The sequence below is a fragment of the Cydia fagiglandana genome, chromosome 27 (genome assembly GCF_963556715.1).
Source record: "Cydia fagiglandana chromosome 27, ilCydFagi1.1, whole genome shotgun sequence".
NCBI lineage: Eukaryota > Metazoa > Arthropoda > Insecta > Lepidoptera > Tortricidae > Cydia > Cydia fagiglandana.
The window spans coordinates 508606-534888 of record NC_085958.1 but is presented as its reverse complement, the minus strand read 5'-3'; the positions used below and the strand labels follow the sequence as shown (position 1 = coordinate 534888).

The 26283-nt window shown below is 39.7% G+C and overlaps 2 protein-coding genes across 2 annotated transcripts in view; both read left to right on the top strand.

Annotated features, from left to right (window-relative positions):
• LOC134678038 (fasciclin-3-like) overlaps window positions 1-26283 on the top strand; it is a 341696-nt gene that overhangs the window by 32474 nt on the left and 282939 nt on the right. The window lies entirely within an intron of this gene.
• LOC134677784 (uncharacterized) lies at window positions 2806-4268 on the top strand. The gene is made up of 3 exons (XM_063536212.1): window positions 2806-2935; window positions 3972-4081; window positions 4155-4268. The coding sequence occupies exons 1-3, from the start codon at window positions 2806-2808 to the stop codon at window positions 4266-4268; spliced, it is 354 nt and encodes a 117-aa protein (XP_063392282.1).

The following is a 26283-nucleotide window of genomic DNA, read 5'->3' as shown; positions in this document are numbered from 1 at the left end:
TGGCCACAGGGGCCTTTTTTAGATTTAGTTTAGATTAGTTTTATTTTATTTTAGAATAGTTTATAAAGATTATTAGATTTTGTTTTCGTATATATTTTATTAATTAGTAAATATATCTTTATTTATTTTCCTTCTGAGGCTGGGTCATTTATAATATGAATATATAAATACAATACAAAACACATTAAAAAATACATATAATCAAGACCGAAGTGATCCCATTAGTGTTCCGTGAACAAAGTTTTGTACGGAACACTAAAAAACCTAACCTACGGTGTCGCCAGCATTTATTTATGGTATTTATTTATAGTATTTATTTATAACCGAGACACAGTTAAACGGATCGGACGTCCCGTTTTTTAGGGTTCCGTAACCAAACGGTAAAACGGGACCCTATTACTAAGACTTCGCTGTCCGTCCGTCCGTCCGTCTGTCACCAGGCTGTATCTCACGAACCGTGATAGCTAGACAGTTGAAATTTTCACAGATGATGTATTTCTGTTGCCGCTATAACAACAAATACTAAAAACAGAATAAAATAAAGATTTAAATGGGGCAACGTCGGGAGTGGTCAGTACTTGGATGGGTGACCGTTGTTTTTTTTGTTTTTTGTTTTGCATTATGGTACGGAACCCTTCGTGCGCGAGTCCGACTCGCACTTGCCCGGTTTTTACTCTTTAGGTATGGAACCCGTAAAACGTGGCAATACGTTATGAAGTCGGTAATTTAAAGATTTTCTTTATTAACCTTTTAACTGCCGTAGTCTGATATATAAGACATACAATATCCAGCGCATTTTGCCGCAGTCTGATAAACACAGGTGTACTGCATAATTGTTTTCCATCGAATTTTCTCGGAAACGTTCGTATTTGTCATGATAGTTCAGTCAATGTCTGTACTTCTTGTACCTAAGTGAACGTTGCACGGGCGTAGTTAGTCAGGTTTTAGTATCGGGGGGGGGGGGGGGGGGTTCAAGAAAATAAAACGACTAAAAGTACATAAAATAACCCTTATACAAGAAAAATATTAGAGATGTGATAAATAAAAATATATTCTGAACTTTTCGGGGGGGGGGGGGGGTTCGAACCTCCAAAACCCTCCCCCTGGCTACGCCCGTGGAACGTTGTATCAACAATTCAACACTTTAAACTCTCGCGTTTTGTACCACCAAAGAGACTGAGTTGCACCAGCTGAAACATCGGAGTTTAAGGTAAAACAATAAAGTTATATCGCGGTAGACCCGTTTGTGTAGTGAAAGTTGTGTTTTGGAAACTTACAATGGAATAGTACATTACTACAGAGGCTGGGACAAAAGGGGTTGCCGGCCGAAGACATATAGACGGCCGAGCGAAGCGAGGCCGGATAGGTCTGAGCGCGGGCAACCCCATTTCCCGCCGAGGTATGTATAGTGCTTTTCTCAAACATGCAATGAAATAAATAAAATAAAAAAATCCACGAAACCCAAGTTTTATATAGAAAAAACTAAAAGTAAACTACAGCCAAAATATAACCAACACGTACCTATAATCATTATCACGCGTATGTTTTACACGAGTCGTGTATTTTTACTACCTGTATATTTTCATGTATCTTTGATTTTTTCGCCGTGTATCCGTCTGACTGTCGTTTTCGTCACATAAGTTTACATAGTCTTTCATGTTGATATCATGTTTCACATACATCGTTGCTTTATGCATGGAGTAAATAAGTATAATTTCCACAGTGTTCACGAATTTGTAGTTACATTCATTTAAAATATGCCACAAAACTGTTTCTAATAAACTGTAAGCCATTTTTCTTAGTTTCTCAAATAACAAAATTGCCATAAGCAACTAAACATACTTCGTCTTTGACTTGGCGGCAGAGGCAGCAAGTTATTTAAAATAAATTCTGCTTACGCTGCCAATTCCAACACCTACGATTACAATTAATATTAATTTCATTATTTCGTCGGAACTCATATTAAAGTAAAAAATCAACAACGCACCATAAATCCAATAAAACAGAATGAAAATTTTTCAACTTTGCCTCCATAACAATTTAAAAGAAATTACTAAGTGTTTGAGTAGACCTTTTTACCGGAACGTTTAGATGAAATATTTTAAATGTTTTTATTGGTGTAGTTAAATTTATAATTTAAAATTATAGAATTTGGTTAATAATGTATTATTTATTAAATTCATGTTGATTTTATACAAATAAAACGGCAAATTATAGCTAACATTGATTTTTGTTTTTTTTTATAGGCGTAGTGGCAGAGTGTCATTACGAACCATAAAGCAAATACTGCCTCTAGTTGTTTTTTTTTAATGGATGAATGCCACGATGCTGTGTCACAAATATCTGTGAAATGAAAATTAAAAAAGAGGACTTTGCCGGCCTAGGCCTGCAAGATTTGTATGAAATTCCATTAACGACCTTTTGTCCTAGCCGCACCTGAAACGTCATACTTCGCAGCCTATTATAAGGAACATAACATCAATATTTCATTGCATGTTTGAGAAAAATAATTATGCACTACATCTGTAAGACAAAACATCGTACCGGCGCCATCGCTCGAAAACATTCCATACCCTTGGCTAGATCTAGTGTCGAGTAGATGGCGTTAATATTAATATTTACCAAGTTAACACATATCAGTGAAAGAATAAGGATCAAAGTCAAATGGCGTTCTAACAGTTTTAATCTTCTGTCGAAAGATGGTAGTAAACGTAGGTACTGTAGCTACAGAATTTACCATGACAGTAATTCTCTATTTCAAATTCTCTTCGGTAAAACGTTGTAATCCTCCGTAGATTGCCGGGCATGTCACCGAAGCGGTCGCCGGCGCCGGCGCCGCCGTCCCCCGCCGGGCCCCCCTCCGCCTTCAGCTTCCCCGCGCCCGCCGCCACCCCCGCGCCGCCCGGCCCCGCCACGCCCACACACGAGCCTCTGTGTGAGTATCCCGGCACGGTCGCCATGTAAGGTTGGGCGTTGACTATTACAGTATCCCGGCAGGGTCGCCATGTAAGGTGGGGCGTTGACTATTACAGTATCCCGGCAGGGTCGCCATGTAAGGTGGGGGCGTTGACTATTACAGTATCCCGGCAGGGTCGCCATGTAAGGTTGTTGGCCGTTGACTCGACTTGATTCGAGATTAAACGTGTAATGCATTAAATAACATGTATATGGCCTTGCAAGTTCTTATAATTGGCTCTGTAATGCTATTTCAAAAGGTTAATCCATGTTTCATAGCTGTTGGAATTCCTTGTGTAAATAAATAAATACTATAATACCTATGCGCATGTATGTGTGTGGGTAAGGTATAATAGACACACTAAAGTATCACATTCATATTTTTTTCTGTGTGACAACTGCTCCGTATTAGTTAAACCGTAACGCATTCACTGCCATGGGGCGTGGCCTAGGAACAAACTTGTATGACGGTAGACGCATATGTGCTGCCGCAATGAATGTGTTAAAAAGTGAATTGTGTATTTATAATTTGAAAAAAAAAAACCTTAGTGAGATAAATATTTGAAAAATGAAACATAGCATTGTAACCTTTTTACAAGCTTTTATTTAGTTTCACCTGACCGTTGTCTGTCTGTCTCTCTGTCTGTCTGTGTGTAATCAAATCTTGCAAGTTAAATTTAATCCACTTTCCGGTTTCCGATTGAGCTGAAATTTTGCATACATAGTATAAATCGCATGACAATGCAATATTATGGTACCATCGAGCTGATCTGATGATGGAGACAGGAGGTGGCCATAAGAACTCTGTGATGAAACAACGCAACCTAATTGTGTGAGGGGTTTTTAGAATTGTCTCGATGAGTATTAGTTGCCTGTGGAAAAAAAGTACAGTCAGCGATAAATACTTGTATCAAAAATGAAATTTTTGCGAAAACTTTTTCCAAGTTAGCCTACCTAACCTATCTTGCCTTATGCCTAAACTATGATTACCTATGATCTATGATCGTTGTCCCCAGCGGGGGGAGGGTCGGCCTCCTCAGCGGGCGTGTGCGGCACGCCGCCGCCGCTGCCGCCGCGCCGCCCGCGCGAGCCCGCCGCGGCGCCGCTGCCCACACCTTTGTTACAGGTAACTCTTCTTCTTCTTCCTGGTTCCCTCAATGCTGAGGATCGCGACCACATGCAACATCTCTCGTGGACAGTGGAACAGTGGACCGCACGGTGCAGGCTGCCGCCACTCGTCTTCTTCATGGCGTCAGACCATCTCTTACGAGCCCCACCCTGAGCGCGTTTGCCATTCATTCGCCCCAAGATGATACACTTCTCCATATCATGCATTGGTGATCTCATAATGTGTCCGAAAAATCTATGGGTTCGTTCATGACACGTGACATTACAGGTAACTACTCTAGCCTGTAGTAGGTATAGTGTGTAGCTTTCAAATAGAGCTCGACGGCTAATCCTATTGTCTATTGTTAAGTAAAACCGCTCGTGCCACGTGACACAACCACCTGCATAAAAAATACGTACTTCGGTTACTGAGTGCCGGCGAGTCGAACGCTACTGAACCAGTCTAAAATGTGTCATCGAGATGCGTAACAAAGGCGCGTTATCGGAGAGCGCACCTACACTGGTTTTTTGAGCGTTGGACTAGCCCGCGCTCAGGTGCCAAATAGAATAATGAAGACCCTTTTTGCAGGTAAGTAGTACGAGCGGTTTTACTTAAGACTGCATCGAGCAAAATCAGCGAAAAAGGCAGTCACCGTTTAGTCGCTAGCGTTCACATCTGTTGATAATTTTTTTTATAATAAATGTCATTATTATCCCAAAGAGTGTGTTTACAACGAATCACCCTTGAAAATCTGAAATCTTTTACAATATAATAAATACACTTATGCAAAGTTGTACCTAAAATGAGATGAGCGAGTGTCAGCGTTTAGTAAAATTTATATAAAAAAATCGATGATCAAGCTATAAAATCGAATGATATCGAAAGCCAGATAACTGGACTACAACGAATCAGGCTTTTCCTATTTTTCCTCTTGAAGGCAACAGAGTAATTCAATTGTAAACGTAAACTTTCGTAAAATTTCCATACATCCGCCATATCTGTCAAATTCTCTTTTTAATCAGATGCCCGCTGGGGCTCATTCGAAGCGGACGCGTACTTCTTCGTCCCGGGTTGACATTTGGGTTTGGAATATATATTGACAGAAATTCATGTCCGTATACGAATGATGATACCAGTGAAAAACTGTGTTCAAAATAAATAGGGTAAATAAATAACGTCACACGGAGATCTAGAGTCATTAAAATTTCGATTTATTTTAATTCACAAGTCATAATACTTAAAAAATATAACAAATTATTTAATAAAATGTATGAATACAACCAAATCAGTTCAATTAGCTTCTTCCTAATTCACTTGAAATCAAAAAGTTTGAAGATTTGTTATTTCTTATTGGAATAAATTTTCATTGTGCTGGTATTCATATTACGTCATTTAAAACATATATGACATAATGTCAATATACTAGATAGACAATTTATCAACAAAATTTTTCACATTTTAACGTAAACAATATAAATGATTAAAATTTTATTTATCAAGACGTAGCAATGTTGTTTACATAATTTCAGCAATAAAATTCTTAGTTTCAACCAGTTTTGTTGCTATTCTAAGAGCTATCACGTGCTTTGAAAGTTAATTCAATGATATATCATCAAGAAATTGAAATCAAGACGACCTGCAGTCTCAGCGAGTTTTTGTGGCTATATTATCAGTTGAAAGAACGATATTTAAGGGTCTGGTGTACGAGTACCTATATTGGTTTCATGTGACGATTTTTATATAAATGTATCTATCAAATAACAACGTGCTTTTATTTCATTCATATTCGGTGCAAAACGATAACCTCGCTAACAAAATGGAATTATCAGAAATGTTTTGGGTTTTTTCAGTGAACGTTTATATTTATGAGGTCGGCTTTGGCCATTGGACATTTTTGTAATGCTTTGTAATACGGTAGGTGAGGTATCCCTAATTGTAATAACCTTTTTTTGAATGAATTACAATTTAATTATTTAGATAAAAAAGTAGTCCACAAAAATACACATCCACTCGGTCCGCTTATAGTATTTTATGCAACCGTTGTTTAAGAGAGGTCAAAAAAGGCGAGTGGCGTGAGTAACAATTTGAGGCGAAGCCGAAAATTGTTAATAAAGACGCCACGAGTGTCCTGTGTAAGTTTGTAAACATATGATTCGGTTAAATTGTGTTCTAATGTATGGGGAAGACAAACTAATTAGATCCAGCCTTTTATGAATGTAGTATGGGTACCTTAGGGTATGGTGCTTTACGCACACTAGCGTCCCTTTCCCTCCCCCTGACGCAACTCCCCCTTTTTGCATGAAATATGTCCCGGTTCACAGTTTTTTTTACATATTTTGAGGAAAGTATAGGATTTTAAATTAAAATTTTAGGAAAAAAGTGTCAATGAAAGAAATAATCCTTAATAAATTATTAATAAAAAAGGTCATATTCATTTTTTTATATGATGCACCATATTCATGTATTAGCTTGTCAAAATTCGAAATAACATACAGATACAAATTTCTGATGATATTTAGAGACAAAAATGTCCTGTAAACTTTTTTGAAATTCGCCTAGTTTCAGAGTAATACAGTCAGCAGCAGAAGTCGCTATACACTCCAGGTGCTCAAAGAGAGGTAAACGTTTAAACTGTCAAAAAGTTGTTGACTGTCATGGTAGCATTTACTTGTGAGCGCTCAACATGTCACAAATATCTTAACAGTCGCTATTCATTAATTTCTACACTTACAACAAATCATTGATACCTTAGCTGTCAAAAAACCACTGGTATCTAAGCGGTCAACGTGTCAAATATATCTGAACAATATGGAAAAATAGGCGTTTAAAGCATACATGTATGGTCGTATATTGAATGAATAATAGCTATGCTAATTTCAGGTAAAGCGTTTTGACAATCATCGAAAGCAGTACAGTCTTGTCATCACATACATCTATCTCACGTTTTGCCCTTCAACACCATTGACAGTGGTCTGTCAGTCAACTTACTGCGAACTGTTTCTTTTATTGAATAGAATCATTAAAACGAATGAGTGACACATAGCGAAAGCTAACTGAAGCCGAATTTAGAGCCAATTGTCAAGGCACGTTGTGGTCTTGTTACTAAGGCGTTTGCTTTTCAAAGCAGAGACCGCGGGTTCTAATCTCAGTCGGACGCACCTAGAAATTACAGCTTTTTTTTTGGGTTTCATTTTTTTATATTAATTTCGCATAAGTTTATATGTTTTTTGAAGATATTATGTCACATGTAGCGTATGTACGACTTTCTAACAGGACGTTGTAGGTTTGAACCCGCAGTGGGCGTTCCTTAGATTACTCCTGTGCCGAATGCCATTTGATGTTTACTGCTAGGTTATACTAACAATAAGTTCAAAGATATACAGTATGTATCAGGACGAAAGGCCAAGAAAGAGACCCATTAATGTTTAGATCATACTGGACAACTTTTACTATGGGACCAACCCCGATAACGCGGAAAAATAATTGGAAGTTTTATACATTTTGCTGGTCTGATGTTGAAATTTTCTATGGGAGCGTAAATTTTTTTCCGGGGTTTCGGGGTTGGTCCCATATGTCGTGAATAAAAAATAAAAATGATTTAAAGTAGGGTGCCATTGGTGTGTATAAAAAATAATTAGATTTTAAATGTTTAAATACTTAATGGGAGTGATGCCTCGGATAAGATCCGCAGTAAAACATTGGACTTTTGGAGTACAAGGGTCCTCTTGTTATTCTAACCTGGTTAATGGGAACTTGGTAGGATATTGAAAAGATAAAACCAAATATATGACATGCAATTTAATATACTCCGCTAACTACTTACAAGGCACTCCGCTTTAGGGCGGGCGCTACTCAAAATACAATCTGTTTTTATAAACCGTTGGCGGTTATGGGGTGACACCATAGTAAACCTTAATCTACGATCGCGAGACGGGCGAAACGCGGAGTTTTGGCCAAAACCTAAAACGAAAGTCTAGTGCACTCACGGATACCGGGTGTAGCTTTCATCCTGGAACTTAGCGTAGCAGACAGATCGACGTAGATCAGCGGCGGGCGTTCATCGAGCCCCAGCTGTGACAAGCTAAGGCGAGAACAACCCGCGGCGCTCGGACTTTCACGGGAAGGACCCGCACGAAGACACCTTGGAGTCGTCGGACGGCAGCATAGCCATCCGACACACGGCCTGCAAGTCAAGGCCGCGTCCTACGGCGTAGAGGCAGCGTCAGCATGACGCTCAGCAAAATCGGGGACGCGCAACAGCGCGCCAGGGAACACGATCACCAACCGTGCTCATGTCCATCGGCGACACGGGACGCACTAAGTAAATCACGCGCACAATTCACGCACAGCGATATACGCACTTTACAAATCGGTCTCCCACCAGCCGGACCAGGCGGCGGAAGGAGACGAGGCAATCCCTCTTAATCTTTAATTCGAAACCATCTACATCCTAGCGTATTCCCATTCCAAGTCTAAGTGTAATGACAGTGACAGTTCGAAATAAAATCCTACCGATCACGTTGCGTTTCGATTCACATCAACACATTAAACGTCAAACCAACTTAAATCTTTTCGAAATCAAATGATTCTCGAAAAATGTCAATGCTCATTAATACTTGTAATATTTTAAGTGGTTAATAATAATTACTAATAATTATATTTTTATCGTACGTTTCTACTTTGTTTCCTTTGGAATATATCCTTGCTTATGCCTGAACAAAACGCCTATATTCTTAGCTGTCACCGGGCTGTCACGCTTACGGCTACCCAACGAAAGTCTTTTTTATGTTTTTATATAATTTCATAAATGATTCTAAAATACAAATTAAATTAGGATGTGACCTACTTGAGCGGTTAGGATATATCACGAGGATCATTTTGATATACGTGAAGCCAGGTTTGGTTCAACAACCCCCGCACAATCCGGGCGACAAGTTCCGTTCCAGTGGCATGCTCTTTGGACTTGTTTCTTCGAAACCAGTTAACCAGGAGGCAGTATATGCTAATCAACCTACAGCTGAGAAGGTACATTACAGTTTTACATAAGTGTCATACTCTGGTGTATGTTATTCTGTTGGAAATGCGACACTAATGTTGTATAAGTCACGTTGTATGAGGAAGTATATGTTTAGTATAGGAAATTATGTAGCATCGCTACAATATCCCCTCTCTCGGCAAAGAGGTTAAGCACCGGTTAACCGAGGCAGCCGGGGTAACCGGAGAAAAAAAAATCTTTTCCCAAAAAATCATCTGGTCCAGTAGGACGTTAACTATACATGCGGACATATACATGCGCTCCATATTTATTGTCGTTTGACATTAGAAATCACAGCGTGTGGCCACCACACTGTGGTTTCTGCTACTCAACTAAAAAATATAACCTAGATTTCCTTTGAAATAGTCTTAAGTTGTATAATGTAGTCGCTATAGTTAATAATGAGCTAACTCTCATTTTGAGGCTAATTGATATCTTTTAATGCTAACAAAGTTATTAGTTATCTTTGATTAGGCTAATTTATTCTAATTAATTAGTATATTTTGTAATCAATGTATAAATCAACATACATAATGCAATATTAAGAATTAAGTTTTAATATGGCATGCCCTACTATGTACATGCCTATGAGTACAAAATTAACTTACTAGTACCTTAATGTAATGTGGGAACTAGTTGCTAATTTATATCTACAGATTATCCAATACAATAGTGGAGGCTAACTTGTAGCTCACACTCAAGTCAAATCCCAATGTGTAGCCAGTGGGCTTACACTAAGTGAAAAAAAAAAAAACTTGGTTTTCTTTTTCATGTCTAAGTCAGTGAATTATATCTAATATAATTACATCACCCTGGACCCTTAGGGTGTGTAGTCACAAAAAAATTTGGTTTCCCTAGAAACGCTTGAAAAAAAATCTTGACCAAGTGAGTCAAGGAGGTACGCGTACTCAAAAAAAAATGGGTTGTTACCTAAGTTCACCCAAATAAAAAAATAAGTTACTAACTTGAAAATACACCTTGTGAAATATAATATTGAGCATAATGTCACTGAACCAATGCTTTAAAATTAAATGGTAACTGATTTTTTTCAGATTACCTTAACTACAAAGCGGTTTGCTCTAGCAGTCGGAAATTCGGAGGTTATGTGACGAATCAGGAATACTACTCCAAATGGAATGCAGCATGCCGTTCAACAACATGTCCCTACCTTTAGCGAATACAAATGGTGCATGTTTCAGCAGAACTTTAAAAAAATGCTATTCAAAGATAGCTGAAATTGAGGTTGGTTGTAAGACCAATTTCCTCACATTTCAAAAAAACAAAAACGAATATGAACATTTAAGTTCTATAAAATAGTTCTATTTAGAACCGAATAAGTCAAAAACAAAGAAATTTAGAGTGTCTCGTCTGTCATACTAAGTCTGCGGAATGAAAAGTTTGAGTTGGTTTGAGAAATAAAAATGAATAAATATTTTAATACTTTTGAAATGGGTGGGTCGGGCGGGTGGGTGTCTAACGCGGCACCCCATGGTCGCGTATTAAACAATGAGGCATTAGGCATGGGTAGGGGTGAGTAGATAAGGTATCCCCCCCCTCCTACTTCATGAAATTCCTCTCCTTCCCCGTCCGGCATGTCGGTAGAAAAAAAAATGGTTTGCTTGTGTCAGGGTATGTAATAAAGTATAATAAATTGGTAACACTTCACTTTATACAGGAAGTGTTAAAATAAATTACCTACCTCTCAAATGGAGCATGGTGAAAAAAAAAAATGTGGCTGAGCGCTATGCTAATTAGTCATAGTGTAGCCTAATAATAATTGTAATAATTGATGAATTTGCTACCCTGTCACAAGTAAACTCACAAATTAATTAATTTTATATTTTTAATACAAATAATTTCACTAAATTTTTTAAAAATAAAGTTTTTTAAATGACAAAAATTTTATAAATTGATGTTATCGCTTCCCAAGCTCACAATAACCAGGCTATATATTTAATTTAAGCTTTCTTCGGGCGCCATCGTCGTGAATAAAAAATGATGTTGTTGTGTATAAGAAATAATAAGGTTTTTAAAATGTTTAAATACTTAATGGGAGTGATGCCTCGGATAAGATCCGCAGTAAAACATTGGACTTTTGGAGTACAAGGGTCCTCTTGTTATTCTAACCTGGTTAATGGGAACTTGGTAGGATATTGAAAAGATAAAACCAAATATATGACATGCAATTTAATATACTCCGCTAACTACTTACAAGGCACTCCGCTTTAGGGCGGGCGCTACTCAAAATACAATCTGTTTTTATAAACCGTTGGCGGTTATGGGGTGACACCATAGTAAACCTTAATCTACGATCGCGAGACGGGCGAAACGCGGAGTTTTGGCCAAAACCTAAAACGAAAGTCTAGTGCACTCACGGATACCGGGTGTAGCTTTCATCCTGGAACTTAGCGTAGCAGACAGATCGACGTAGATCAGCGGCGGGCGTTCATCGAGCCCCAGCTGTGACAAGCTAAGGCGAGAACAACCCGCGGCGCTCGGACTTTCACGGGAAGGACCCGCACGAAGACACCTTGGAGTCGTCGGACGGCAGCATAGCCATCCGACACACGGCCTGCAAGTCAAGGCCGCGTCCTACGGCGTAGAGGCAGCGTCAGCATGACGCTCAGCAAAATCGGGGACGCGCAACAGCGCGCCAGGGAACACGATCACCAACCGTGCTCATGTCCATCGGCGACACGGGACGCACTAAGTAAATCACGCGCACAATTCACGCACAGCGATATACGCACTTTACAAATCGGTCTCCCACCAGCCGGACCAGGCGGCGGAAGGAGACGAGGCAATCCCTCTTAATCTTTAATTCGAAACCATCTACATCCTAGCGTATTCCCATTCCAAGTCTAAGTGTAATGACAGTGACAGTTCGAAATAAAATCCTACCGATCACGTTGCGTTTCGATTCACATCAACACATTAAACGTCAAACCAACTTAAATCTTTTCGAAATCAAATGATTCTCGAAAAATGTCAATGCTCATTAATACTTGTAATATTTTAAGTGGTTAATAATAATTACTAATAATTATATTTTTATCGTACGTTTCTACTTTGTTTCCTTTGGAATATATCCTTGCTTATGCCTGAACAAAACGCCTATATTCTTAGCTGTCACCGGGCTGTCACGCTTACGGCTACCCAACGAAAGTCTTTTTTATGTTTTTATATAATTTCATAAATGATTCTAAAATACAAATTAAATTAGGATGTGACCTACTTGAGCGGTTAGGATATATCACGAGGATCATTTTGATATACGTGAAGCCAGGTTTGGTTCAACAACCCCCGCACAATCCGGGCGACAAGTTCCGTTCCAGTGGCATGCTCTTTGGACTTGTTTCTTCGAAACCAGTTAACCAGGAGGCAGTATATGCTAATCAACCTACAGCTGAGAAGGTACATTACAGTTTTACATAAGTGTCATACTCTGGTGTATGTTATTCTGTTGGAAATGCGACACTAATGTTGTATAAGTCACGTTGTATGAGGAAGTATATGTTTAGTATAGGAAATTATGTAGCATCGCTACACATAGTAAAAGTTGCTCAGTATGACCTAAACATTAATGGGTCTCTTTCTTGGCCTTTCGTTCTGATACATACTGTATATAACTCCGTATACTCTATCCTCTCTGCTAAGTTGTAAAAACAAAATTCGTCATTCCTCCAACAAAATAAAGAGAGGAGTCATAGTTGGATATGCTTAACACCTTTACTGCCCGTGCTTCTCACGTGGGGTCACGGCTAGCCTCTATTACAAAGCCATAAGGTTTACATGTCAGATTGGGACAGTGAACGTGTTACGTTTCAATTCTATTGTTTTCTCCTTCGTTCTTTGATCGATTCGGAGCATCGTATTTTAGTACTATATAGTATATTTTAATACAATAAGCCGGCTAAATAAATATATTAACATATAATATGCTCTACGATTTGGAAGAACGGCCGCCTATGACAGTTAAAATAAAAAACCGATCATTCTCGTAGAACCTACCAAAGAATATAATACTCAGAACCTACTTATCTATTGTCTAAGTTTGACACTTGACGATAAAATACTTCTTTAAGAAAGGAGGTGTCAATTCGTAGCTGCTACAGTATTTTTTTTAAAGTTAAACTGATAAAACGTTGATGCTTAGTTACCATTGAAATAACAACTGCTTAGCAACTGGTGGCACCCTGGCTGCTGACGTACGTGATTGGCAGTGCGTGTAGGTATTAATGACAGCAGCTTGAATTTGAGTGCTTAGATACCACTGACTTTTTAACCGTTATTGTCATTGTGATTAAATAAGGGTGTATGTGTTAAAGAAAAACTCAGAAGTTAAGATATATGTGACGAACTGAAAGCCTACGCTAAAATGACAACTTAGATGTCCTTATTTTTGTGACGATTGAAGTGTATATGTTTTCTTGGACACCTTGCCCGCTCAGGTATATCTGCTGCTGACTGTACCAATTAAAAAAAAATATTGTTCCATAGTGCAAAACGCCTTTTTGATGACGATGTTGCTACTATGGGATTTAGTCTAAATATCTTTATTGATAGATGTATAAAAGTGATAAGTAACACTTTGCAAAAACTAAGTTTTACGAAAAAAAAGTAATAATCCATTTTAAGTGACAAGTTCACCAATAGCATTTACTTTTTATGTACCTAGAAATACATTAAAAAAATTAAAAAAAAAACAACCAAAACAATTTTTTTTGGCGAAATTGACCTAAACTCATATTACATATTTTCCTTCTTTTGACCTCATGCATACATTTTAGGAAAAAGTGTCAATGAAAGAAATAATCCTTTATTAAATTCTTAATAAAAAAAGGTTATATTCATTTTATAACACTTATTATACATTTTATTAAATTCTTAATAAAAAAGGGTTACATTCATTTTATAACATTTATTATACAAGGTGTTCTCAAGAAATGCGAAAGATTATTTCTGAGGTCAAAAGAAGGAAAATATTAATATGAGTTTAGGTCAATTTCGCCAAATATTTTTTTTTGTTTGTTTTTTTTTTCAATTTTTGAATATATTTACATACATACATAAAAAGTAAATGGTAGGGCTGGGTACTTCCTTGCCCAGCGAATTGGCATTGCCATTCAGCGCGGCAATGCCACCAGCCTTCTGGGCACCCTACCATCCGGCGCCGAGCTAGCTCCCATTTTTTATCTGTAAATATTTGTATATAGTTGTTAGAGTTTAGTTTTAATTTTAATGTTTAGTTTAATTATTTTGTTAATACTTTTATTTTTTTACAATTGATAATAAACTCTAAAAAGTAAATGTTATTGGTTAACTTGTCAGTTAAAATGGATTTTTACTTTTTTTTTCCGTAAAACTTAGTTTTTGCAAAGTGTTATTGTCACTTTTTGACATCTATCAATAAGGATATTTAGACTACGTCCCATAGTAGTAACATCGCCATCAAAAAGGCGTTATGTACTATGTTCGTTTTTTTTTAGCATTAGAAAGAACTCCACAGAAGCAAGCATACAGTTTTTATCAGGCTCTTTAATTGTTAATAATTATTGAATTATCTAATGTAACATGGTCAATACATATAATTTACTTCAAATTATTACCGCTAAAAGTGGCGATTTGGAACCACAAGGTTACTTCTGAGAAGTTCTTTCTAATGCTAAAAAAAATGAACTATATGTAACAATAAAAACTTGTTTTTTTTTTTAAATTGGTATCAACTTTGAAACTAGCCGAATTTCAAAATAGTTTACAGGACATTTTTGTCTCTAAATATGATCAGGAATACGCTGTTAAAATTATTCAGTTTCCTCATGTTACACCGTGTATAATAAATAAGTTTAGAACCCTGAGTAAAAACTATGTTATTTCGAATTTTAACAAGCTAATACATGAATATGGTGCATCATATAAAAAAAAAAAATATGACCTTTTTTGTTAAGAATTTATTAAAAATTATTTCTTTCATTGACACTTTTTTCCTAAAATGTATACTTTCCTCAAATAATGTAAAAAAACTATGAACCGGGACATATTTCATGCAAAAGGGGGGGTTGCGTCAGGGGGAGAGGATGGGACGCTAGTGTGCCTAAAGCACCATACCCTAAGGTATCATGTTACATTCATAAAAGGCTGGATCTAATTAGTTTGTCTTCCCCATACATTAGAACACAATTTAACCGAATCATATGTTTACAAACCGCATACCATCGCCTACCACCACACTGTTCTGACAGTTCGTAAACCTTATTTCAAAAGGCATAAGGTCCACCGATGAACAGTTAAGAGCGTCGCCGTTTGTACCTATCTTAATACAAAAGTCAACAACGAAAATAATTCATTATTACCTAATACCTCACATACCTATGACATGACATGAACAAACAAGGAAAGCTATATATAAAATGTGTTTTTTCTCTGTATTCTCACAAAAGAAAACTTTGATAGTTTAAATTCCTCAAAAGAGGTCAGTAGTTAACACTAAACTCGAAACAGCACCTTTAAAAAACATTAGGGGTCACTGACCTGTCTCAGTAAATTGAGGTAGTGTGCGTGAGCTGCGTTTGTGTGTGAAATGGGGTAATTTGACAGAATCTGAAAATTTACCCTCCTCTACGCCCTCTTAACAATAGGCAATAGGATTAGCCGTCGAGCTCTATTTGAAAACTACACACTATAGTGAGGTAGTGACTCTGCCTACGAAGCAGGAGCTCCCGGGTTAGAATTTTGGTGAGGGCATTTATTTGTCTTTTTGAGGGTTCCGTACCTCAAAGGGAAAAAACGGAACCCTTATAGAGACAGTCGTACGTCTGTCTGTCCGTCTGCCACAGCCTATTTTCTCCGAAATTACTGGACCACTTAAGTTGAAATTTGGTACAGTCACCGGCAATAATATGTTACTCTTCGAAGGTCGCAAAAATATCTGACACGATCTTATTTGTAGAGCCATAAGAGCGTGTCACATATTTTTGCGGCCTTCGAAGAGTAACATATTAATGCAGGTGCTGTACAGATATGTAAGTTTACTACCCAAAGACGGATACGTAACGTAAACAAATGAATTTTAAACATGGGGGCCACTTTCGGGGGATAAATGAAAAAAATAAAGTTATTCAAACAATATCGTGTTACATATAAAATTAAAAATACATAAAATAGTTCTTTATCTATAGATGACAGGAAAACCTATTAGAAATATGCATTCGAGCGTGAGTCGGACTAATTACTTAGTTTTTGATCCGACCCCTACTGGTTTTTTAAAGGCAATTCACTCGCGTTTCACATATAAAATATTGTTGAAAATTTGGTATCGTACGGGGAACCCTTGGAACTCGAGTTCGATTCGCACTTGGCCGGTTTTTGAAATATAGCGTTATTAATGTCTCCTTTATCTGTCAGCCATCGACATCGATACCGAGCACAACCCCGCCAGCGCCATCATCAGGCGGCTCGGCGCCGGCGCGCACCCCCTCCTCGTCCCCCGCGGCCGCCGCGCCGCCCCCCCTCCCGCCGCGCCCCGCGCCCGCGCCCGCGCTGCTGCGCCCCGCGCACTCCGCCATACTGCAGAGAAGACATAACACGTGAGTATACCTTATGGTCTGTTTTACATTCATTAGGCCCCCCCCCCACATCTAGCGTCTTTTGAGCGTTGGCGTCTGGTCAGAGCTACGGAAAATGACGTCGCTGCGCAGTTGCGTCGAGCACGGCCATACAGTTGTAGACGCCGATGCTCGAAAGACGCTAGATGTGGGCCCTTACTGTTAACCCTTTTCCAGGCATAGTGCATTTTTTAAATCCCATACAAAAATTGTGTTAAGCGAGCCCGAAGGGCGAGCTTTCGGCTGGGAGGCCGAAGGCCGACCCCGGCGGAGGGCCGAAGGCCCGGAGCCTTTACCCCGACTCCCGAAACGCAAGGCCAAAGGTCGAACTGTGTGTATACAATTCTTCCAAGCGTTCTACCAAGTCAATCGTCTTGATAAGCGAAGCCGGCGGGCCGAAAGTCCGAGCGTCGAGGCTTGCGAAGGACAAAGGCCGAGCTCCGCGTAGGACTGAAGGCTCGAAGCGTCATACGAGAGGGGGAAGTTGGAGGCCCGACATAAGGTTGTCAAGACACTTTTACTATTGGATCGTATTTAAGCTCCAATTTCCCGCTTACACCTCGAAGCAATACCAACCCTCCCAAGTGTTCCAAATAAACGAAGCGGCGGGCCGAAGGCCCGACTCTGAGCTTCGAAACCCAGCGAAGGCCGAAGGCCGAGCTGCGGGAATGAAGTGCTCGCATGCGAATTTTTTCTTTCTAGTAAAAGTACCGCGTAGTAAAAGACGCGCGGTTTGCGGTTTGCTGATGACACCACTATCATTGGCGCAAACGAAAGTGAGATAGCGGAACTGCTGGAAAAGTTGGAATCCGTTAGTGTGGAGTACGGATTAAGGATAAACCGGAACAAAACCAAACTGATGTTTGTCGACCGAGCGGGAAAATCCCAGAGAACGTTCGAGTTGCGCGAACTAGAGTCTGTAGAACAGTTTGTTTACTTGGGATCTTTGATTCGTAATGATGGAGACTGCGAGAGCGAAGTGGTACGTCGAGCTCAGATTGCAAAGGCGGCAGTAACGCGCCTAGAGAAGATATGGAGGAATCGCAACATCTACCGCAGTACAAAAGTTAAACTAATGCGTACACTCATATTCTCTATCTTCCTATACGCCTCCGAAACATGGACGCTGAAAGCTAGGCTAAGGGATAGGATTGACGCATTCGAGATGTGGTGCTGGCGTAAAATGCTGGGAGTGTCGTGGACTGAACGCCGCACCAATGCTTCAATCCGAAGCCAACTAAAAGTCCTCACTCCTCTCTCTGTAACCTGCTTGAGGAGAGCTCTTTCTTTCTTTGGACACGTGGCGAGACGAGAATCACACAACCTCGAGAAGATCATAATGATTGGCCGTGTCGAGGGAACAAGAAGTAGAGGCAGAGCTCCAACTCGCTGGACGGATCCACTCCTGGAGGCAATTAATAGTGGCACACAGTCCGCACTTCTTCAGGCTCAGAACAGAGCAGCCTGGAGGCTTCTTATAGACAGAGCTACTTATGGTGGTCACGACCCTCAGCTGTGAGGATAACGACGAAGAAGAAGTAAAAGTACAACTTCATTTCTTTTTCCTTTTGGAAAACATATTACAGTACAACAACTATAACAAAAATAACAGCACCAATAACAACAACTAGCTATCGTTCTCTTTAAAATTGGTGTTAAAACGTCCGTTCTCCCCCTCAGCTCCAACTCCAACTCGGGCGCTCCGCGGCTCCCGCCCAAGCCCGGCGCGGCGCGCCCCTAGCGGCCGCCCGCCGCGCGCTGCACGCTGCGCGCCACCGCCCTGCCCGACGGCTCCGTCGAGCTGCACTACACCTGCGACACGCTGTGATACCACCAGACACCAGAGACTATAGGACATACCTGGCAAGTGCTGTCGACTTAGGGCAATATAGGGTTAGGTTGACACGACACGACAGATGCTACGGGGGTTAGTCACTACACCTGCGACACGCTGTGATACCACCAGACACCAGAGACTAGGACATCACACGTAGCACGTGCTGTCGACATAGGGCAATATAGGGTTAGGTTGTCACTTACTAGAACTCGCAACTAACATCTGTGTCGAGCTATACTACACCTGCGACACTTTGTGATACCACCAGACACGACCGACTAGGACATCATACGTAGCACGTGCTGTCGACATAGGGCAATATAGGGTTAGGTTGTCACTTACTTGAACTCGTAACTAACATCTGTGTCGCGCTACACTACACCTGCGACACTTTGTGATACCACGTGACACGAGCGATTAGACCACCATCCCCTGAAGGTGTATGTAGTCTAACGGCTGGGCCATCATGCCCCAAAGATGCCGTCGACATGGGGCAATATAGGGTTAGGTTGTCACTTACTAGAACTCGCAACTAACATCTGTGTCGCGCTACACTACACCTGCGACACGCTGTGATACCACCAGACACGACCGACTAGGACATCATACGTAGCACGTGCTGTCGACATAGGGCAATATAGGGTTAGGTTGTCACTTACTAGAACTCGCAACTAACATCTGTGTCGAGCTATACTACACCTGCGACACGCTGTGATACCACCAGACACGACCGACTAGGACATCATACGTAGCACGTGCTGTCGACATAGGGCAATATAGGGTTAGGTTGTCACTTACTAGAACTCGCAACTAACATCTGTGTCGCGCTACACTACACCTGCGACACGCTGTGATACCACCAGACACGACCGACTAGGACATCACACGTAGCACGTGCTGTCGACATAGGGCAATATAGGGTTAGGTTGTCACTTACTTGAACTCGTAACTAACATCTGTGTCGAGCTACACTACACCTGCGACACGCTGTGATACCACCAGACACGAGCGACTAGGACATCACACGTAGCACGTGCTGTCGACATAGGGCACTATAGGATTAGGTTGTCACTTACTTGAACTCGTAACTGACATCTATATCGAGCTTCACTATACCTGCGACACGCTGTGATACCACCAGACACGAGCGATTAGACCACCATCCCCTGAAGGTGTATGTAGTCTAACGGCTGGGCCATCATGCCCCAAAGATGCCGTCGACATGGGGCGATATAGGGTTAGGTTGTCACTTACTTGAACTCGTAACTAACATCTATCCTCCTAAGGCCCAAGGTCCTACCTATAGTACTTATTCAATTGTTGGAACAGAGTTGCCTTTGGTTTGTTTCGTTCAGTTTTTAAACAACGCAAAATCAACTCTATTGCCTACATTGTAGGTTCAAATTTCTGTGGCAAATTTTGTATTTTTCATTTGTATGGGTGGGCCTTACGAGGCTATATCGAGCTTCACTATACCTGCGACACAATATGACTTCGTAGTTTAGAAGCCTCTGCTTAGAGCATTTAATAACTGGAGTCGCCTTTAAGATCTTACCCCTCTGCCGAAAAATTTGCACAATTATGCAAACTTTTGTAATTTTTGTATGGACTGACATGGCTATTTGTATGTTACGTACAAATCATGTAGAAATAGCGATACATTTGACGTCCCCTGCCCCGCAAAAATAGGCAAACTTTCGTACAGAAAATGACAGCCATGACGTCTCCATTTACTAAATGCTCTAAAGGGGCCCACTGATTAACAGTCCGCCGGACGGCATCGGCTTGTCAGTTAGAACAAAATTTTGACAGTTCCGAACAACTGACAGGCCGATACCGTCCGGCGGACTGTTAATCAGTGGGCCCCTTAAGGGCCTCTGACATAACCTACTGAAAAGCCATACAAGAAAAAAACTAAATTTGCCAGTGAAATTTTAACCTATAGCGTAAACGAGGGTGTTAATTCGTGACAGCCGCGGGTTGGAGGGAATTAGAGACTGGACTTTGTAATATTCTTACTCCCCGGAGTTACACACGATGTTTTTCATCACACTTGCGAAAAAAAAATTAATTTTAAAGTGAAATCATTCTTAAATACGGTGACAGTTCAAGCATTCGTCCGCCATATTGTCATTTTTTGACAGGTTAGGCATTAATGGCACAGACCTATCCGGCATTCAGCCACGATTGAAAATTGTGTAAAAATATTTTAAACAGCTATTAAATTAATCAAATTAAATATTTTTAGACATAAACAAAAAAATCGACGGTACAGTCAGCAGCAGAAGTTGCTAAGCGGGCCAGGTGTTCAAAATGATCTAGACGCGACTTTATTGTCAAGAGAATAAGAGCGTGTCAAGGTAATTTTGAACACCTCGCCCGCTTAGCAACTTCTGCTGCTGACTGTACATAAGATGAAATAAGTTCTTTTTCGAGCAAGTGTGATGAAAAACATTTTTCGACGCACTTGTGGTAGCCACTTTTGCTCCTGATTGTACGGCGAGGTGCAAAATTGCATGGACACATAATAAAGTATTCATTCACAGAGTGGCCATGCTATTTTGCGGTCGGGTGGGTCAAGGAATTAATTTCAGTACCGTTTCGTAGCTAGTCACAGTGAGAATAGTACGAGGTCCCCACAGACAAAACATCCTCCAGACTGAGCATAGTCGCGCTACCCCCTCTGCCACGCATACGGTAATTTTACTCCATGTTCGAGTCGAAAGTGTCTTTGTGTGACGTCCGTGTCTCTGAACGGACCAATCACGGCACGGGACTTCGCTCACCTAGTCCCCCGCATCCATTTTTGGCATCATCGGTTGCATGAAATAATTGCTCTAAACTCGGTCTAGAGGATTCCTAGTCTATGGAGGTCCCTAGCGACTTTCATATTGATTGTCAATATGACAATGTACGAAATGGTACAGAAATTTAACTCCCTGACTTACTCAAATGTAATTTTGAAGTAAACAGGGTTATTCGCCAGTAACTGGCCACCCCAAACCAAACATTAATTCTATTCAACTATAAATAGAATTCATCTTAAGGTGGCCAGTTATTGAAACCTTATACTAAAATGAATTAATTTTTAGTTTAGGGTGGCCAGTTACTAAAAGTGGCCAGTTACTGGCGGATTACCTATCCCTAAGGCGGCGATAGTCTTAAAAGTTGAAATGTAAATAAATATATATTATAGATATAAAATTGAGACAAGCGTAAGCTCAATAATGTTTTTTAACAGTTTTTCTAAGACCGCCGTCATTCCTATAATAAAAACCGTTTGTCAAATCGTATATAAACATATACAGGGTGTAACAAAAATATTGGGGATCCTTTCAAGGGCATATTGGGTAGGGTTGGCCGACTTGGGACCTGCTCTATAGAAACAATTGTTTTTCGCGCCAAAATTATTTCTTATTCAGAACGCAATACAGAATATGCCCTTAAATGAATCGCCACCATTTTTTGTTACACCCTGTATGTTTTGATGAACATTCCAAAATGTTTCAATTTGTAGTTGTTTTATATATCTCATTTCGATATTAGGCTATATAATGCAATACATTAAATATAATTTAACACATTTAATGCCGGAAACCCGCTCAGGACCCCCTCTATTAGTAGTCACTTTCCTTTACAAAGCGGGAAAACGCTGGGATCGACTACGAGCGTAGCGGTACGAAAACATTGGCAGTGTAAAAGAAATGTTTACAAAATAATATTATAAATGCATAATATGGCCGAATATCGATATAATCATGTGCAGTGCCAATAATATGAATGTAGTTATAAATGAATAGCTATTTGTATGCGATAGGGGACTTCTTATATATTTTCTGTATAATGGACATAATACTAAAGCACAAGGAATTTGGTACATTGACCCGCCTGTTCCTACCTCTATCGCACGTGCATATTTATAGTGCTGTCCCGCTCCCACAGTGATAATGACCGCCGGCGGGACAGTAATATAATTACGGGCGTGCGATAGAGATAGGAACAGGCGGGTATTGTACGATATTCTTCGCGCTAAGCGTCCTTTCTTTAGGCAATAAATTGTCAAGAAATAATGAAGCAGCGCCACCTATCGCCAGCAAACGCTTTCACAAAATAGAGCAAATTATATAATTTTTCAATAAAAATGCATTTATGTAAATAAAATTAATGATATGTTGTAAACGTGTATATGTTAGGTTTTGCACTATGATGATGATGATGATGAATTGTGAATAGTATGTATGCCTGGTATGGTGCGTGTATGGAATATATATTATATGTATATTGTATACGTAGTTAATATGAGATCAGATTTAAATTATTCATATATGACAATGGAATTTACCCTTTATTTAACTTTGCCGGTAAATTGCAACTTTGCCCACTTTAGCGAAGTTTTTCCGCTAAAGATATGTCGTTATGCAGTTTTAATTTCTTGGACATCTTCATATAAACTGCCCCTTAAAAATGTTGACAATATTTATTTTGAAATAAATATTAATTTTAGGCAAAGTTATAAATTGTGAAAACAAATATGAACTTAAGAGTCACATGAACCCACCACCAAAGCCGCTCTCATACAATCAAAAATACGCTCTCTTTTTAAAACGAAATGCTTGAATTACATGAAACTTGGCATGAACATTGAATACAGCTTGGCAAAAAAGAGTAGAAATGAAATAGTGGCAACACTGTAGTGTCGTCCCTTTCAAACCAATTTATATAAGAGAACAGGACGACACTACAGTGTTGCCACTTTTTAATTTCTTCTCTTTTTTGCCAAGCTACGATTGGCACGAGTTTGTCTTGTCTAAAAACTTTTATACCTGTGTGTGGGTTGGCACAACTTGACGTCCCTTTGCGAGCCGACCACAGATAAGATAATCACTTGAATTTTGACAACCCTAAATAGTCGAAAGGGTTAGTGTGATATATTAGAAAGGGACAGCACGATTCGTCCCCGAATCGCTGTCAAACTTCGGTTTTGTAGGAAGTTTCTTTTCTGTACTATTACTTATGTCGTTACTTAGATCGTATAGCGCCATGTAGGTTCGCGTGACTCTTAAGTAATGAAATTAAAATATTTACAGTACATATGGAGCTACTTTATCGCACTAGTGCGATAATTTACGCAACTATGTCGAAAATTCAAAGGGCCATGTGTACTGTAAAACGTATGATACATGTGCGAATTTCCTATTTTTCGCACATATATCGTAATGTAGGTACTATAATGATATTAGAATTGATTTAAAACTCATGACAACATAAATCACTTATTTTAAAGGCCGAGCCACACCGGCTTGCGTGTGCGTGACGTGCGCGTGTGCATGCGCTAAAATGTTGGAGCCGCACACGCACACGTCACGCAAGCGGTGTGCCGTCTCTCATAAGGATCTGTATACTACAACGCCGCACGTGCACGTCACGCACACGCAGCCGGTGTGCACAGGCCTTAAATCATGTTCATATTTTAATGACAATTATATTATGCAATATGTTAATAATTATAACTGACTGTTTTGCGTGTGTGTGATGCGGTCCGGTTCAAAAATATGTATACATAATTTTACTTGTTAGAAAAGAAATAAAATAAATGTATATAATTATATTATATTTATGAACTGACTAAGGTTTCTAATTTGAATAAAAGTTGGTAGCGTGATTCGCCAGTAACTGGCCACCGGCCAATAACTGGCCACCCTAAACTAAAAATCAATTCTATTCACCTATAAACATAATTTACTTTAGTATATGGTTTCAATAACTGGCCAGCCTTCAATGAGTAGCCACCTTTTACTAAAATGAATTATGTGTATAGGTGAATAGAATTCATTTTAAGTTTAGGGTGGCCAGTTACTGGCGAACTACCCTATACGTAATAAATGGGTTTAAACGCGTTTTTAACTGTTTCCAAATGGTCAGAAATAAAAATTGTGAGACCGTTTCTGATATTCTAGCAAATGGGCAAAGACACAACTAATAATCTTAATACTACATAATTGTTTTGGCAACTTTGCCCGATAACGTTTATATCCGTTTCAACTTTGCCAACGCCGATTATGCCAATAATACTCTTAAGTCCTACTGGCATGGTTATATGGCCCAATTAGAATTTTAATTATTATATCTGTTTCCGATACAGTCAGCAGCAGAAGTTGCTAAGCGGGCGAGATGTTCAAAATGATCTTGACGCGACTTTATTGTTAAGAGAATAAGAGCGTGTCAAGATAATATTGAACACCTCGCCCGTTTAGCAACTTCTGCTGCTGACTGTGTGCAAAAACGTCACTTTTGAGACTGACAGTTCAGTATCGCTGTGACATCTTGTAAGTATTGTTCGAATTGGGCCGATAGGCGTTGGCTTGAAGATATAAAAGGGTATTTTATTTTAACCCAACCAACTGGCGAATGAGATCATAACGCTGTCTCCTTTACCCTTGTTCAGATTAACCAAGAGTGATAGAGATGGCATGATGACCTCGGCCGCCAGTTGGTATGGCGGCGAGTATAGTAGAGTAGCTATAAGAAAAGACCACAGGTGTATAAAGTAGAGTTACTTGTACATACTATATTATTGTGATAAATATATAACATATTATATACAGTTTGTGCTCGTTTTATTCTAGTTAATGCCTTTTTAACCTTTTGGGCTCCAATGACGGATATATCCGCAGCGCAGGTCCAACGTCAAAGACAGATTACACAGACCGAAGAGCAACATAGGCCTATATGCATAAAGTTCAATTGTGTCGCTTAACGTCAAACTCGGGTAAATCCATTCGACCCTCTCTCAGCAAATATCTACCCTATTACCTTTTCATAATACCAAAATCGCATGATCTGACATATGGATTTACCCGAGTTTGAAGTTAAGAGCCAACAGGAGTGGAGTTTTCCTCCGTGGTTTTTGAAGCTAGAGCAATGATTTTTTCAACACAGATTAATATTGTCAATATCTGTGTCGGACCGTTTTGCTTTTTTTGATATTTTTGTTTTTTAAGGCGCTAGAGCCCTTCAAAAATGGCCAAAATGGCCTAATTGACTATGCCGCAATGAGAGGCGTGGCATTCAAAACTGATATCAATTAGCCAAAAAAGCAAAACGGTCCGACACAGATAATTTCATAATCATTTAGATTTCCAAATTTGGTTACGATTGGTTAAGTTTTGGAGGAGGAAACAGAGGAGTACGAAACCTCGATTTTTGAGATTTTTTCGCCTTGTCCTTATCGCACTACTTTTAGGTGCCGTTTCCGTTAGCGAGACGGGTATATTTACCTAAAATATTTAAAACTCAGCTCCTGTTTCGTCTTAAGCGACTCAATTTCAGTTTTGACACTTCGGTGACGTGGCGTCCGAGTGACAGCTTTTGTGTTTGACACGGCGTCGAAAAGGTTAAGCTACATACGAGTCGCTTAACTTCAAACACGGGTAAATCCATCTGTCAGATTACGCGATTTTGGTATTAAGAAAAGGTAATAGGGTAGATATTTGCTGAGAGGGTCGATTGGATTTACCAGAGTTTGAAGTTAAGCGACACATTGTGCTTCATCACATATGTTCCTCGAGTAATTCTTAGCATTTCTAGTCCGGGAGGGAATAAGAAGTATGCGTCTAGTCGAGGAGGGCGGGGTACAAAGATGGCCGCCACCCGACATCTTTAAAAAAAATCTATTCTAGGGCAGGCGTGGCTCATTCCGCGATTTCATCGCTTTGTAACAGGTAGCTACAAGTACATCCATCCC

Coding starts and splice junctions, on each gene's coding strand:
- LOC134677784 (XM_063536212.1), top strand. CDS start 2,806: ATGTCACCGAAGCGGTCGCCGGCGCCGGCGCCGCCGTCCCCCGCCGGG. Junction 2,936..3,971: donor GCCCACACACGAGCCTCTGT/GTGAGTATCCCG, acceptor CGTTGTCCCCAG/CGGGGGGAGGGTCGGCCTCC. Junction 4,082..4,154: donor TGCCCACACCTTTGTTACAG/GTAACTCTTCTT, acceptor TCTCGTGGACAG/TGGAACAGTGGACCGCACGG.